Source organism: Eleutherodactylus coqui, chromosome 13 (genome assembly GCF_035609145.1).
Source record: "Eleutherodactylus coqui strain aEleCoq1 chromosome 13, aEleCoq1.hap1, whole genome shotgun sequence".
In the NCBI taxonomy this organism is placed as follows: domain Eukaryota; kingdom Metazoa; phylum Chordata; class Amphibia; order Anura; family Eleutherodactylidae; genus Eleutherodactylus; species Eleutherodactylus coqui.
Window position 1 is genome coordinate 58,622,917 of NC_089849.1, and position 17,036 is coordinate 58,639,952.

Here is a 17,036-nt window from a genome sequence, read left to right on the forward strand (position 1 = left end):
GGGTGGAGAGGAGGCGGGAGCTCAGTGCACTGCTCCCGACTCTTCCAGCTTCCTCCCCTGCAGAGAGGGACGGCATATATCGGCTGGGCGTGAAAACCCAGCTGATATACGGTCGTCTGAATGCGCCCTCAGGATGAGACTTGTTTAAAAGCTCCTTAAGACAAGCGTGTGCGTATTCACGTGCACCTCAGTGCTGCATTTTTGCGGAATGAACTATGAATTTTTGCGCGTGTATTGGCGTATTTCACTGTACGTTTTCTGCCCACACAGCATATCCATTTGTGTGTGTCAAACAAAATGCACCACTTAAAATGGCTAATTAGTTCCAGATAGGTTATTTTTTTCAGGGAAAGCACGCACTGTATTACATGTCTTCTTGTGTATTGCATGTGCATCTGCACTCCAACCCCCCCCCCCCCCCCCCCATTTATTTCCTTGGGGACCTTTGGTGCGCAAATGTGCAGAAAAGTAGAGCATGCTTCCTTTCTTTTTCTGCATGGACGAAATGCGTGCACAAAATACTGAAATGTGAACGAACCCGTTGAAATCAATGGCATCTATTCTTTCCTATTGCATACACAAATTTTGTGTGCGCAAATACGGCCGTGTGAAGGAGCCCTACATCGTACCCACTTCACTACTACCATAACTAACAGACGTACCCTTAAAGTTATGATTCATTGAAAATAGTTTCCAGCCTACGGCTCACTGGCGATTGTTTGCACATTATAATCGCATGGATGTCTGAGAAGATGTAATACTGCAGAAATGTATTCCTATAGGAGGACCTGACATCATGTGTGTATACAGTGTCATGCGCTCACGAAAAATCCCACAAGTCATACTTGCTTAAAAGCGCACAAATATCTTTCCCCTACTCAAAGCCACTCCATATGGAACGATTATCGTCAAAAGAAAAATTGTTTAAACGAGCGACAATGTATGATAATTGATCAGTGTAAACGCAGCCAGCGATCAAACCATTTAATGTTGGCTTTAAATACTAATCATTCAGTTATTTTCAGTAACTTATATGCCAGCAATATTCCACCGTGGGGAACAAGGGGGGGGGGACCTGTCTGATAGATGGGCTCACCGCAGAGAATCGCGGCATGCAGTGATTTGAATCCTGCGAGCGGAGAATCGCTATGATTCTCCGCTCGTGGACAGGGGGCTGCGCTTTCCATAGCAACACTATGGAAAGTGTTCACTGCGTTACCTGCGGCCGGACTATCGCTGCAGGTAACGCAATGAACAATCGCCCGTGGACAGGCAGCCTAACAGTAAAAGAACGACTGAACGATTTATTGTTTGAGCAAGCAGCAATGTATCGCTCGCTCGGTCAAACGATAAACCGTATGGTGTAAGCAGACCCTTACTACCATTGCAAGTAGTGTATCATATGCAGGATTTTATGTGCCAACATTCTCTTTATATAGGGCATTTACCAGCCTGTATAATGTTATTTACCGTAATGGCAAGCAAGCTTGTAAGATTGATGCAACATCGCAGAAAGAGAATAAAGAACCAAACAAAAAAATGTCATTGTTGCTGCAGAACTTAAACTTGTGCAGAGGAATAAGTTACATTTTCGAGGGACTTTTGAAAGAAGAATTTATCCCATTAACTCCTCAGTTGCCGAATTTGCCTCTACAAGTAAAGAAGCCTCTGGCGTGACGTGGGTTAACCCCCCCCCCTTCCCTTTCTAGCTGTGTGCAGGGTAATGCATGTCCCAGCTCTCTACAAACCATTAGATGGGGGAGGATGTACTGGGAGTGGAATCAGATTACACATCCTGCCTGGGAAGGGAGAGCCTGAGTCACACAGGGAAGGGGGGAGTTTACTATCTTGCTACTTTGTCATATCATTGCTTAGTGATCACAGCAGCACATCCTACAAGATTGGGACAATCAACAGGTCTGCTACACTTTGGATTCACTTCAGGTTGACTTTCCTACTGGACCATGTGAGCGGAGACGTAAAAAATGGCTGACAGGTAGGGCAGCAGACTGTTGTGTGACTTCTGTGAACTGGTTTCCAGTGCTTGTGCCAGCTGATAGTGTGTATGAGTGTGGGACAAAGTACTACAGAGGGTTGTGTTACCAGGATGATCACTACTGAGGCCTCAAGTGTTGGAACTGAAGTTCTTGTAGCCCCCTTTCTCGGCTGCTCAACTATTTATACACTATATATATATATATATACACATATATATATATATATATATATATATAATCTCCAAACCTAAAAACTCTTAAAAAAATCACTGGAACTTCTTGTAATGAGTCATCTTAAAAGTTGTGCAGTTTGATCATTGCTGCCACTGATAATATATTTATGTGTGAGTAAGAAACAAAGAATAGCCTTCTTAAAGTACCCATTGATTCAGATACTTTCGGTCAGTCCTGATGACACAGTCTCTTATGACAAAGGCATCAGCTATGACCAAAGATCTGTTTCATAGATGTATTGGACGCCGCTTATGTTTAGGGATTCCCTATGGAGGACTACACCACATACTAAACAAACTATTAACAATTATTATAACTTGAAACTGTTATTTTTGCTGCATTCCGAAAGTTTGTTCTTTAGTTGTGATTGTTGTAAAGTTTCTTTGTGTTGAGAGATGAAGCTTTGGCACATTGATCTGAATACACAAGCCTCTGGCCGCTGTAAATGAAGTTTATTGCAATCCTCACAGTGACATGAGTGAAGTAGAAGTTCCCCTTGAGTAGAGCCCAACATATCTGTGGTGTTGCAAGTGGCTTTCCACTCCAACTTCAGTTGTATTCATGTTTTTGGGCATGTCCTCTGTACTTGATGGGCCATGACAGACGTGCGGAGGGGGCTGATTTGTGCTTGGCAACTTTTGGGGCCGAATCCTACATGTGGGATTTGAATTTGATCTGTATAAAAACAGCAGCTGCAAAACTCTTTAAATGAAAGGAGTGTTAACTGAGGAACAGGCAGGCTTTCTGGACTGGCTATATCTTGTTGAACAGGCTTGGACTAATCTCTTTTACTCCAAAATGTAATTGTCACGCTTTCCTTTTCAGCTATAATATCCCAGTCTATTATAACTTTACAGAAGTTGTAGGTACAATTTTATGGGTTTTTTTCTGTTCTTTTTGCTTTTCCTTCTGTTCTACCTCATTCATTTTTTGTTTCCTCTTTAACATTGTCACCAGTGTGCAACAGATGGAATCCATGTGTTTCCGTGGGGTCTCTACACTTTACCATATATGACAAAAGAAGTATTTTCACATTTTGGACCATGTTTAGTCTCACACAGTAATTGTCATAAGTGTCAGTCTTACTCACACGGGCGTATGGGGGCTGCGTATTACTTGCGTATTTTGCAGCCCTAAAAGCCAATTGATTTTTAATGAGCCATTTCAGACATGCAGGGTTATTTTTCTTGTTTTAAAGGTGTGGGGGGAAAGGTTGCATGTCCTATTTTGGTGCTTATTACAAGTTTCAAATATGCATGTTACACGCATGTACGTGAAAAATATGCACATAATGCGCAGCGCACATATGCCTGTGTGAGTGAGCTCACAGGCCTCGGTCAGACGACCGTTTTTTGCCGCGATTTGCAGATCGCATGACGGATGCGCATCCGCAAATCGCGTGACCGGGCCGGCGATTCGCCGAAAAATCTGCAGCTAGCAGCGTTTTCGGCGAAACGGGCCCGATCAAAGGAGCGCTGTTGAACCCATTGAAATTCAATGGAGCCGGCAATACAGCCAGCTCCATTGAAAGCAATGGGCTGCTGGCGAGCGCGGCATGAATTTTCGTGAAGGGCTTAAAAATATAAGCCCTTCCCTGAAAAACATCCAAAAATGTGTAAAAATAAAAAATATATATATACATATACTCACCTTGTCCCTGCAGCCGGAGTTCAGCCGCGGCCGGCAGTTCTCCTGAACTGCTCTGTGTAGTATTCAGCAGGCTGGGATTTAAAATCCCCGCCTGCTGAATGGGCTGCCTCTGATTGGTCACAGCCCTCACCAATCAGAGGCAGCTCACTCACCCATTCATGAAAAGGTGAGTGAGTGCTGCCTCTGATTGGCTCAGCGCAAGGACCAATCGGGCAGCTCTCAGCTACTGAATGACAGCTGAGAGCTGCCCCTGATTGGTCCCTGCGCAGAGCCAATCAAAGGCAGCACTCACTCACCCATTCATGAATTCATGAATGGGTGAGCGCGAGCTGCCTCTGATTGGTCACAGCCCTCACCTCATCAGATTTTAAATCCCCACCTGCTGAATACTACACAGAGCAGTTCAGAAGAACTGCCGGCCGGCCGCGGCTGAACTCTGGCTGCAGGGACAAGGTGAGTATATATATTTTTACACATTTTTGGATGTTTTTCAGGGAAGGGCTTATATTTTTAAGCCCTTCCCGAAAATTCATACCGCGCTCGCCGGCAACCCATTGCTTTTAATGGAGCCGGCTGTATTGCTGGCTCCATTGAATTTAATGGCCGAACATCATTCTTCTCTGCCACAGCTGTTACAGCTGTGGCAGAGGAGAATGATCTTTATAGTATATGTTCTCAATGGGGTCCGCGCTGCTGCCGCCGGCCCCATTGAGCACATATATAGAACACAAGGAATCGCAGAACGCAGATGGGCGCGATCTGCGATTCCTCGTGTCCTATAATTTATCTGACATCCGCATAAAAAGCGGTCATGTGACCAATCCCATTGCGAAGCAATGGTTCTATATATGTGCAGATCGCATGCGCATCCGCAAATTACGGCAAAAAACGGTCGTCTCACCGAGGCCTTAGGAAGAATCTGCACCAGAATACTGAAGCACAGTAGAGTATAATGTAAAGCTCTGTTCAAATTGTGTTATGTGAAAACGCTCTGCATATGTGCTGGGGAAACTCTTGGTGGATATGTTGAACATGGCCGAATGACCTTCTGCACCAGACGGAGGCCAAAAGAGTGTCCTTGTGGCCACCATTGGGGTTGTATTGATCAGCATTTTTTTTGCTCACTGTATAGGAAGATGCAGCAAACTGCACAATATAATAGGCTGTTGCAAAAAACATACAATATTTAGTATTTTGGTCAATGGACGGAAATGTATGTGACTGTATGGCTATACAGTGGCATCCAATTGAGTCTTAGGTCAGAGGTATAGGTTGGTGACTAGCCCCAACGTACACCTCCAACATAAGGCTCTGATGAGTTGTGAACAGTTCCTAATAGCCCTTTCGCACGGGCCGACAGTCGTTTAAATGACTGCACGAGCTCTAAGGTCACCAGCACCCGTGCAGAGCGTTCACACAGGGACTTGGCGCTGCATCACGGGCTTCTCAGAATCGCTAAACGGGGAGCATTTACACTGAACGACAAGCCCACGATCCTACAATGTTTTTAAGCTGACTAAAAAGTCAGCTCAGCAAACCATGAACGAATTGTGAGCAAGTTTTTTTTGCATTCACACTGAACGATTATCATTCAAATGAGTTTGTATAAATGAATTTTGAGCGATATTCGTTGCGTGTAAATGGGCCATTATGAAGTGTACAATGATGTGTAATCGAACAATGATTTTTTAGGCCTGCAGAAAATGAACGACAAATGAGAAGCGAACAAATTCTCATTCATCATTCAATCATTGGTCCTGTTTACACTGGATCAACATTGTCTTCTTTCAGCCTAACATACTATGTTACTATGAATGTATCATTCAAATTCACATGAACCAGCTATGTTTTTGAACCATAATCATTCCGTGTAAAGGGGCCCTAAGCTCACCTCTTTGTAGTCAATGTATTGAATTGGCCAAAATAAAAGCTACCTGAAACGTACCCTAAGGGCTCCCACACACTTGCGTTTGCGTTTTTTGGTAACGCCATTGTCAATGGGACTTTCTAATGTAAAAAAACGCAACGCAACTGTGTTTTTGGTGCATTATTTTGCAGGGAAAAAGCATCACTAACGCTCAGACACCTCATGAGCTAAATTACAATTTTTGACGTGATTTTCTCGTGCCAAAATCGCGATCGCCAGTGTGACGGAGCCTTTATGCTGCAATATTAAAGGGTTAGAACTATAATCCACTTTAAGCACCCAGCCTGATTACTGGGGATCTTGCTGCTGAGACCCCCACTGATCCTCAAGAATGGGGGTCCCCCTTTCCTCCTCACTGTGGACTTGCCGCAAAGTCTGTAGTGAGGAGGAGATTGAATGGAGCAGAGGTTGAGCATGCGTAGAGCCATTGGGCTATTCATGTCAGCCCCATTAAAATTTATGGAGTGTCGCTGCGCATGTGCAACTGCTGCTGCATTAAATCTCCACGTCACGTTGCAGCGAGCCCACAGTGAAGAAAATAGACGATCATGGGACTCGCACTCTCGTGATTGTGGGTGTCTCAGCGGTCAAACCCTCACCAATCAGACTTATCAGCTGTCCTATAGGTGATAAGTCAATTGCAGTAGAACCCCTTCAAGTCAAAATTTGGTCCTCATAGTCTGTTAGGGATCACAGTCCTTGTGAATGTTTGTTTGCTTATACATCATCCATATAGACAAGATACATGGGCTTAATGCACACCATGTCTGTTGGGTCTGCTTTGTGTAAAGCCGGGCTTGCACAGTACATCTGGATTCCAGCTACAGAATCCGGCCTTGATCGTGGCAAGTGACCCTATGTACCTGTCTTCTTCCAGCTTCTTTTTACTGTGCATGGTCCACACGGCTCGCCGTCAGACATGCGTAGCACAGATTTTTTAAACTCCTGCTTTTCCCACGAAATTTGCGGCCTCTGCAGTGTCAATTGCGGATAGGCCGCAGGTCGAACAGCTTCCATTGACATCAATGAAAGCCGTCCATGCGGAAACCGAAGAAAAATGGAGCAGGCTACAATTTTCCATCCGTGAGCTGAAACCACAGTTGGTTTCTGCTCGTGTGCATGAAGAACCATTTTTCCATAGCATGCTTTGGAGGGTTATTGCCGCGGAATGTGGAGGCGGACGCCAGCCCCAGATTCCGCAGCAAAAATCGTGTGCATGAGGCCTATATCTCAAGAAAATCTCCAAGCATATACAGTATTGTGCCCATGGACTTGAGGCCACTGTCACGCGTGTCGGTTTTTACCGCGATTAGCGCAGCGCTCAGGATGCCGTGGGAAAAAGTGACATGTTTGAGAGAGTTGCTAACACATACTTGCCCTGTGCCTTGTATGGCAGATTGCAAGAATGCCATGTATTGCCCATGCCCAGAAGCTTAGCCCATGGCATCAGCAGCAGGTGACAGCTGTAACTGACACCCTGCCGCAATAACTGGGATCAGGGTGGCTAGCCATGGAAGCGTGAGGTCGCAGGCTCCGGAGCTCCGCCGCCGCTAGCCTCCAAAAAACGGGGAATCATCTGGATAACGAGACCCACGAAATATGACAAGGGTAGGGAAGAGAAGGGGGAGCCAGCCGCAGCACCGCGGTCCTCCCATCAGCAGCTACCTGAACGGAGCGAGCGCCGGGACTCAGCGGGACCCCGCCGGCGCACACGTGGAGCCGGCTCCGCAGCCCCGGAGAGAGGAAGAAGTGCCCTCACCCGCAGTAGCGGCAGACACGAGGAGGACGCCGTCGCCAGGCAACCAGGGGCTGCAGAAGCTTCGGAGAGAGGAGAAGAGCTCCCCGATGCCGGGCGCTGCGGGAGCGCTGACAAGCCTGACCAACATGGCGCCGGGTCCCCACAGAAAGCCCGCCAGCGAGGCTGAGGCGCCGGACCCGGCTGAAGAGGGGACGGAGTGCAGCACAGACACCCTCATACCCCTGCACAGGGAAGAAGAACTTACCTCATGGCAGGACCGGGGAGCAGAGGCTCCACACGTGGAGCCGGTGAACGGAGGAAGATCCCCCCCCCCCTCTCCCCCAAACAACATGGCGCCGAGACACCACGAGGTGAAGGGATCCCGGTATGCAACAAACACGCTTACGCTTCTCCCAGGAGGGACAACTTTGAAGGTCAGTAAGGGGAAGGGGGCAGCAGACCCTGGGACACCACAGGAGAAACAAGCTAGCCCAATATACTGCACAGGGAGAAAAGGAGAGGCTGCAACACCCAACATGGGGCACGACAGCAGGGGACAGCCGCAGTCTAGAGGTACCGAGGCAGAAGTCTCCACACGACACACAAAAGACAAGGCAGCCCACACTACAGGAGAAGAAGAGGGCCCCCGACCCCCCCGCACTAGCCAGTCACCAACCGGCCCTTACCTCATACCGCCGCCGACAACGACGACCCCTGACAACCCATTAACACCGCCTGCAGATGACTCTCAAACATTGCAAGCCCTGTGGGTCATGATTCGTGCGTTACCCACCAAGACAGACCTCGAGACGCAACTGCGACGCATTGAAGAAAAGCATGACAAAGCTATCGCGACAGTCAGTCAGTCTGTACAGGCACTCACAGAGCGGGTGGCGGCCCTTGAGGAAAACCCAGAGGTCTCGACATCGGACTTTCAACAACTTTCTCTAACAATAGAAAGACAGCAAAGACAGATTAGAGACCTGACCTTTCATCTCGACGACATCGAGAACAGGGGGCGCCGCAACAACTTAAAGCTGCGAGGCCTGCCAGAAGACGTTCCCCCAGATGCGCTGCATGACTGCGTCACGGCCATCTTCAATAAATTAATGCAGCGCCCGGAGGACCGCATAATAGAATTGGACAGGGTCCACAGGACGCTAGGAGGCAGAACACGGAACGCCAATATGCCGAGGGACGTAATATGCCGGGTGCATTTCTACAGGCAGAAAGAAGAAATCCAAAGGCTGGCATGGGAAAGAGGACCGATCAAATTCAAGGGAGCGGAGATCACCATCTTGCCTGACGTCTCCAGGCTGACTCTCAACAGCAGGAGATTGATCCGTCCCTTGCTCGAGGCAGCACGCAGAGCAGACGCCACATATAAATGGGGACATCCCTTCCATTTGATCCTACGAAAAAGAGGGCGCATCTTTACGGTCAGATCCCCGGCAGACCTAGAAGGGGCGTTCAGATTCCTGGAGGTCCCAGCGGTGCCAATACCGGACTGGACCGAACCGATGGACTTTGCCCCCGCAATCCCCTGAGCAAAAAGAGTCCCCCAGGAGGAGGACATCAACACCCCAGCCCTGGAATTAGAGTGATACACCACATTTGCAGAGCGTGGGTCTCACTGGTTATGTTTTCACTGGTTATGTTTCCATTTATTCCCGCCACGGACAGCTCGACAGAAAGTACTCACAAGCGAAGACAGACTTACAAAAAAGGACACTAACCTCAACAGTTCCCGCAATTGTCCCCCCACACAGCAGATCCCTCATTGGCGGCGGCCTGGAGTTCCCTGGCAAGATTGTATAAGAAAGAAACCTACAAAAGAAAAGAAAGCGGCCATATTCTCTCCAGACTTGGCCAACAGACTTGAGAGCCCGGAGGCGGCCTTGCTGATTCGGTGTACTTCCACGTTTTCCCCCAGTAGGGTATCAGGGGACCTGGTCCGGCCCCGTGGTTTCGGGGGCACCAGGCTCCCTGATTAAGTTGTAGCGGCCAAACACTAGGCTGGTTAGAGGCTAACCTTCTAGTCATTTGGTTTTTCCCTATTGTGTCGTGTGTCCCCCCAACTGCCCCTCCCCCTCCACACCCTCCCCCACCTATCCCGTCTGCGCAATACGTCCTCCCTCCTTTCCCGGAGTGAATCCCCTAGTATCAACCCCAAAGACCTGAGGTGCCATGTCAACGAATCCTAATAACCTTTTGATATCTTCAATTAATGCGCAGGGCTTAAACGTGCCAGAGAAGAGGTCCTCCATCCTCCATCTACTCCGGAAGAAGAGGGTGCAGGTGGCCTTTGTGCTGGAAACCCATTTCCGTACGGACGCCTGCCCGAGGCTCGCGGACGCCAGATTCCCAACGGCATACCACAGTACGAATGCAGAGTCCAAGTCTAAGGGGGTCTCAATTCTCCTGGCCAACTCCGTTCCATGGGAGCACGGGGAGACGCGCTGCGACCCGGGTGGCAGGTACCTGTTCATCAAAGGTAAGCTCGCCAGCACACCATTCACATTTGCCGCGGTTTATTCCCCCAACTCCGACCAGGTGGCCTTTCTTGAGAGGCTCCTGGAGGACTTGGACGAATTCAGAGAGGGTACCCTGGTGCTAGGCGGTGACTTCAATGTCCCCCTGGACCCACGGATTGACACTTCCAAAGGATCTGACAGCCACTCCGTCTCCGCACACCGTAGGATTAAGCGTACACTACACAGTCACCAACTGGTTGATCCATGGAGAATACTGCATCCTACGACCAAAGATTACACATTTTTCTCACACCCACACAACACGTATTCGAGAATCGACTATTTCCTCCTCCAACATTCCACACTATCGTCCCTGGTATCAGCAACAATAGATAATATTACCTTTTCCGACCACGCCATGATTACACTAACAGTAAAATTACCATCCCTACATAACAGGACTTGGCAGTGGCGGTTCAATGAGTCCTTCCTCCAAGATCCGGTAGTCTCGGACGAAATACACAGAACGATCACAGACTATTTCACTTTCAACACAACGCCGGACGTAGACCCACTAACGATCTGGGAGGCGCACAAGTGCGTAATCCGTGGTCAGTGCGTGAAAATAGGCTCCCGCATTAAAAAAGAAAGGGCCGCGCACCTTAAAAAGCTCCTGGACCGGGTCCAGGAATTAGAGTCTAGCCATAAAACTACCCACGACAGCGCTAGCGGGGCAGAACTGTTCCAACTGAGGGAAAAGATCCGCTCTTACTGCATGGAGAGGGCCAAAGCAGGCATAGCGAAATGCAGGCGGCATTTTTATGAGTTCGGAGATAAACCCAGTCGTACATTGGCACGAGCACTGCGGTCCACTAGAGCCAGCACATACGTCCCGCACATCAATAACTCCAAAGGTCACGTACAACACTCATCGCAACAAATAGCCAGTGCCTTTCGGGAATACTACCACTCCCTTTACAACTTGGCCCCCCCACAGTCTACTCAGACGAGAGAGCAAAAGAGAGCCTCAATTCAAGAATACCTGCAACAGGCGAACCTCTGTAAACTCCCGCAGCAGGCAATAGACAGGATGGAATCACCTATCTCGCCAAGCGAGCTGGCAGAAGCGCTCGCTGCCTCGAGGCCTGGAAAAGCCCCGGGACCCGACGGGATTACTTTAACGTACTATAAGAAATATGCGGAAACGCTGGCCCCCCATTTTATCCAGGCATTTAACTCCATAACCAACGGGAGCGAAATCCCCAGAGACACCCTAACTGCTAACATCTCGGTCATTCCTAAAGAGGGCAAAGACCCCTCACAGTGCCAAAGTTACCGCCCAATATCCCTGCTAAACGCGGACCTGAAACTATTCGCCAAAATACTTGCAAACAGGATCTCCCCCTACCTGCAAGCCATAATCCACACAGACCAAGTGGGCTTCGTCCCTATGAGAGAGGCAAGGGATAATACAACCAAAGCCATTAACCTTATCCAGGCAGCACACAAACTCTCCCTGCCAACGTGCCTATTGTCCACAGACGCAGATAAGGCTTTTGACAGGGTGGAGTGGGAGTTCCTGTTTGCAACGTTGACCCAGATGGGGATGGGGCCAAACATGCTGCAATGGATTATGAGCCTATATTCCCACCCAACAGCATCAGTAAGAGTAAACGGTCAGCTCTCAGAACCATTCCCCATTACGAACGGCACGAGGCAGGGGTGTCCCCTGTCTCCACTGATTTTCATCCTGTGCCTTGAGCCACTATTGACCAAAATTCGAGCCAACCCAAATATACACGGGATCACAACAGGCGTCACCGAACACAAGATAGCGGCCTACGCAGATGATCTTTTATTTTTTATCACAGACCCTCGAATTACTCTACCAAACCTTATGGCCGAGTTCAAACACTATTCAGTTTTATCCAACTTCAAGATCAACTACCATAAGTCAGCTGCGCTCAACGTCTCACTCACACAACCCCTAGTGGAGGAACTCAAGGACTTCTTCTCCTTCACATGGGCAAGGGGCCATATTAAATATCTAGGTACAAACTTAACGCCGAGAACCGAGGACTTATACGCGGCTAACTTCCCAGCGCTCCTAAACAGGGTCAGACAAGACCTCAGCCAATGGACCAAGGGTACGTTTTCCTGGTTTGGCAGAGGATCTATTATTAAAATGAATATCCTCCCTAGAGTCCTCTACCTAATCCAAGCCCTCCCCATACATGTCCCAATGAGCTTTTTCCAACACCTCCTATCTCTCACCACCACATTTGTATGGGCAGGAAAGACATCCCGGATAGCACGTAATACACTGACAAGACCAAAAAAGGAGGGCGGCCTGGGTTTGCCCGACTTTGTGAGGTACCACCAAGCGGCACACCTGGTACGCATCATAGACTGGCATCGGCACGCTGCACTCAAGCAGTGGATAGCCATCGAGCAAACGGCGTCGCATGCGCCGCTGGTGGCCCTTCCCTGGTCGGACGGACCCAGCCTGAGAGAAGTGATGAGACACCCCACCATCGGACCCACACTGTCAACGGCTGCCAAGATACTAGAGAGGATAGACGTGTCCCCCAGGCCATCCCCAATGTTCCCGATCCTGGGAAACCCGAATTTCCACCCAGGGGGGGAGAAGGGAGTGTTCCACACTTGGATAACAGAAGGCAGATATAGGGCAGAACACTTCCTACAAAATGGCCAGTGGCTTTCGGTGGACACGTTGAGAGGGCCCTCCGTACCAACCCCTCTCCCACTCTGGCAGATTCTGCAGCTAAGACACTTTTTACAGTCTCTACCTCAGCCAAATAGGTTTTCTCGCCCAAAAACACAATTTGAAGCAATCTGCACTGGAGAGGGCCCCGCGAGACACACGCTATCTAGAATCTACAATATCCTTGTCTCACTGCCGGGAGCCGCCCCCCCAAAATACATTGAAAAATGGGAAGGGGAATTGGGAATCACCCTCACCGCTGAAGAAACAGACAAAATATACACTATCACACACTCGGCATCCATCTCCAGCAGAATACAAGAATCTGGCTTTAAGATTCTCTCCAGATGGTACAGGGTGCCCTCCCTTCTGAATAAGATATTCCCGTCGGTCTCCCCTACGTGCTGGAGATGCGGCGCGGAACAGGGGACCATGCTGCACGTCTTCTGGGAGTGTTCGGTGCTGGCGGGCTACTGGTCAGAGGTATGGCGGGTCACCTCTAAATTTACCCACTACGCCATCCCGAGGACGCCTGCGTTCTTCCTCCTACAGCATAATGACATCCCACTGGCGTCTTATAAAAAATCTGTGGTCTGCTTCTTGGTGAGCGCGGCGAGGTCGTGTATAGCGAGGCGATGGAGACAGACAGCTCCACCCTCACTGGCTCTATGGCTAAATACAGTCAACTGGATTAAGGAGATGGAGGACCTCTCCGCAGCACTAAAGGGTACGCAAGAAAAGTTCCGGAAAACATGGTACCACTGGATAGACTTCCAAAACACAGAAGAATACCGCCAACTACTTATCCCCCAAGTTAACTAAAACATCCCTCACCCCCTCCCAACCACACCCCCCCCCCCTGCCATAACCCCAGCAGCGACAAGCCCAGTCGCAACCCTGTACGCACCCCTTATGTGTCTAGTCTGTGTCAGTAGCTATTTGTGAATATGTTACACAATGCATAAAGCCACGAAGTTCGGCATAATGTAATGTGGAAAATGCTGCAGACGGAGCCAGGAAGTTAAGCGAGACCTGATTTATTGTGTAGTTTGACTTGTTTTCTAAGTTTACATGGAAATTTGTGCAACTTAATCTGTTTAACATTGAGACGGACAGGCACGGTGAACGAGATTGATTCTTTAAGTTGTTACCCAGTTGGTATTGAATAACTTTCTGCAATAAATAAAGAATTTATAAAAAAAAAAAAAAAAAAAATAACTGGGATCAGAGATTCTGGCAGTTTAACCCTTTACTTGCTGCAATCAATAGTGACAGGGGTATCTTAAATGGTTAGACACTTGGGGAGCTCCCTCTGTTTTCTAAGTGCTCTCCTTATGGAGAGACGATACCCCTCTCAACCTGCGTGCACCCCTGAATGTTACCAATGAAAATGTCATTGCATACTGCAAAAAATAAACCGTTAGGGTAGACTCTCACAAGCGTAATATCATTACTGTATTACGCAGTGAATGGAGTCCATGAAAGTACATTAATTTTCATTGACCCACTCACACTAGTGGTTTTTTATTGCGTATAATACGTGCATTAAACAACAGCATGTTCTATTTTACTGCGTTATAGATCCCTATTGCTCTCTATGGGCGTGTAACAAATGCTGTAGATTCGCAATTTTATATGCAATGTTACTAAGCGACATAGCAAGAAATTTAAAAAGAAAAAAAACGACTGCGCATGATGTGTGAAATACGCTGTCATGCACGGTGCAAAATCTCTGCCCTGTGCAGCGATATACCTACACACCGCCGGCTCACACAGCGCTAAAATGCAGCATTATGCATGCAGCATTTTAAGCATACGCTTGTGTGAGCTGGTCTTTACACCTTTCCATCTCTATAACAGTTCTAATATGCTGTAAGTCCTCCAAAATGGTGTAATTAAAAAATACAACTCATCCCACAAACAACGAGCCCTCATACTGCTATAGCAACAGGAAGTTGTGGCTCCCGGAAAAGTGTGATAAAAAGCAGCATCATGAAGGTTAAAGTAGTCCACAGGGGACAACGAAAAATATACTTAGAGTTCATTTTTAGGCTACATTCACAGAAGTGTGAACTTTCAGCGTTGCGAGACACACACAATTTGCGCGAATATGAAATCCATTATTTTGAATGGAGTCCTACACATGAGCAATGTTTTCCTTCACAGCGATGCCGCAAGGTAAAAAATCGCTACATTGCTCATTTTCTTTCGCGGTCACTCAGAATGCATCACCCATTTAAAATTTTTTTTTCATGAGACAATCTAACACATTGCTCGCCGTGCGATGTGCAATGTGATGTTCCTATTGAAATCAATGGGAAACGCTTGCTTACCCTGCTGTGAAACAAGCGCCGGAAGATCGCAATTCCACAGAAGTGATCCGAGGTGTTTTTGCGCAAAAAACACCTCGCGTCTGCAGGAAAACCGCCCAAGGACAAGCGCCTTATCGGGAAGGGTTTCTCAGGCCTAATATCGCGCTCACTCATGTAAATGTAGCATTAGGCATTCGCTTGCTGGGTATATGTGATAATCCCGCAGCTTTGGTTACAGTCGCAGTTGACTCTGTTTTTGATAGAACTATACTGTTTTTAATGGATATTCATGGTAGATGTATGTAGATGTACCGGCCAGAGCCGCATTATAATCGCTAGACACAACGTGAACCTAACCGCCACAGAGATTACGGTCTACAATGTTCATATTGGAAAGCGTCCTCACGCTGTCGTTTGTGCCCAATTTAGGTCAAACAATAGCACTACTATTAAAGTTCCTTAGCTACTTAAGAAATTTGCCTATCGATGATTGACATTAACGAAAATGTTGTTTAAGAACAAAGACTTATTCTACAGAAGTGGCACACAAGAAGCTGAAAGTATTCTTTAACCACTTAAGGACCAAAAATGTATTACTTTTTTACTTTTTCTTCCCCGCCTCCCAAGAGCCATAACTTTCTTTAATTTTTTGATTTGCATAGCCATAATGAGAGGTTGTGTTTTTTGGGACAAGGTGTATTTTATTTTTTTTAAGGGTAACATTTAATGCACAGTATAATGTATGGAAAAACTTGAAGAAAATAAGTGGGGAGAAAAGGAAAATGCAATTGCGTCATTTTTGGTGGTTTGTTTTTATAGCATTCAGTAAAAATTACATGAATTTTGTTCTAGGAGTCAGTTCAATTCATTGTGCTGGAAAAAAAAATTATTATTTTTTTTTAAATATACTTAGAGTTTTAACATTTAAAAAAAATAATAAAATCCTTTCTCTTACATTTTTATTTATCATTATTGTTCGATCCCTTGAACTTTATACTGCAATACTTCAGTATTGCAGTATATAGTGACTTTTGAAATCTTTGAAAACCTGCCTCAGTCAGAGCTTGAATAGGCACTTACGCATGGGAGCCTTCAGTAGGCTGCTATGCTACCCCCATCGGCACCCTCTGATCATGATGGGGGGATGTTGATGGGGTGTTCCCCAATTGTGTTGACTGTTTAGACACGCGATCAGCTCTGACTATGGCACTTAAACAGCTGACTGTTTGAGATCAGCCTTAGCTCTGATCAAGGCAACCTGGTTTGAATTGAGGAATCTGTGATCCGTCACATGAGCAAACAGCGATTTCCACGAGCGGAAACAAAATTGCAGCATTCTCTCTTTTTGTGCGGATTCCGCACAGTAGGCTTCTATTGAAGTCAATGGATGCTGTCCAAACCTGCGGCCTATCCACAGTTGATATTGCGGATAGGTCAGGGGTACTGGCGTCATCATGTAGAGCGACCGTGCGGGATTAACAGAGAATTAAAAGCACAAATTTATATAAAACAGTCAGTTTTACACCGTAAAAACAAGTAGCTCACCTTGAATGTAACGGGGCATTCATTCCGTTAGTCTGCTGAAAGCATGTGTGGAGCCTTGGCTAGCTGCGAGTCCAAGCAGCAGAGAATATACTTCAAGAAAAGGGATGCATTTCCAGCTTCTTCACACAATTTCTTTATTATAAATTCATGCTCCGAACACAAGACACAGATAAAGCGTTTTGTTCGCAGCGTTTCTGCTGCAAAGGCAGAAGTTGCTGCCGAAATGCGTCGCTGCCAACAAGGCGTTTTTGTTTGTGCCTCGTGTCCCTAGCATGAATTTATAATAAAGAAAGACGTTGTGTGAAGAAGCTGGAAATTCATCCCTTTTCTTGAAGTTTTTCACTGACCACAATTGCGCACTCCCATTTGAATAAGGCATGAATCCCGCCCCCATATCGTGCTCCCCACCATGTGACTTTCCCTGAGGATAAGAG

At 47.3% G+C, this 17,036-nt stretch overlaps 1 protein-coding gene across 2 annotated transcripts in view; it reads left to right on the plus strand.

Moving 5' to 3' along the window:
• Positions 1–1,811: 1,811 nt before the first annotated feature.
• Positions 1,812–17,036, plus strand: part of LOC136587276 (rho GTPase-activating protein 39-like) — a 121,354-nt gene continuing 106,129 nt past the window's right edge. For both annotated transcript variants that reach the window (XM_066585821.1, XM_066585822.1), the window contains exon 1: positions 1,812–1,996. In XM_066585821.1, the coding sequence (XP_066441918.1) occupies positions 1,986–1,996 (11 nt within the window). In that variant the 5' untranslated portion in view covers positions 1,812–1,985. The remainder of the gene's footprint in view (positions 1,997–17,036) is intronic.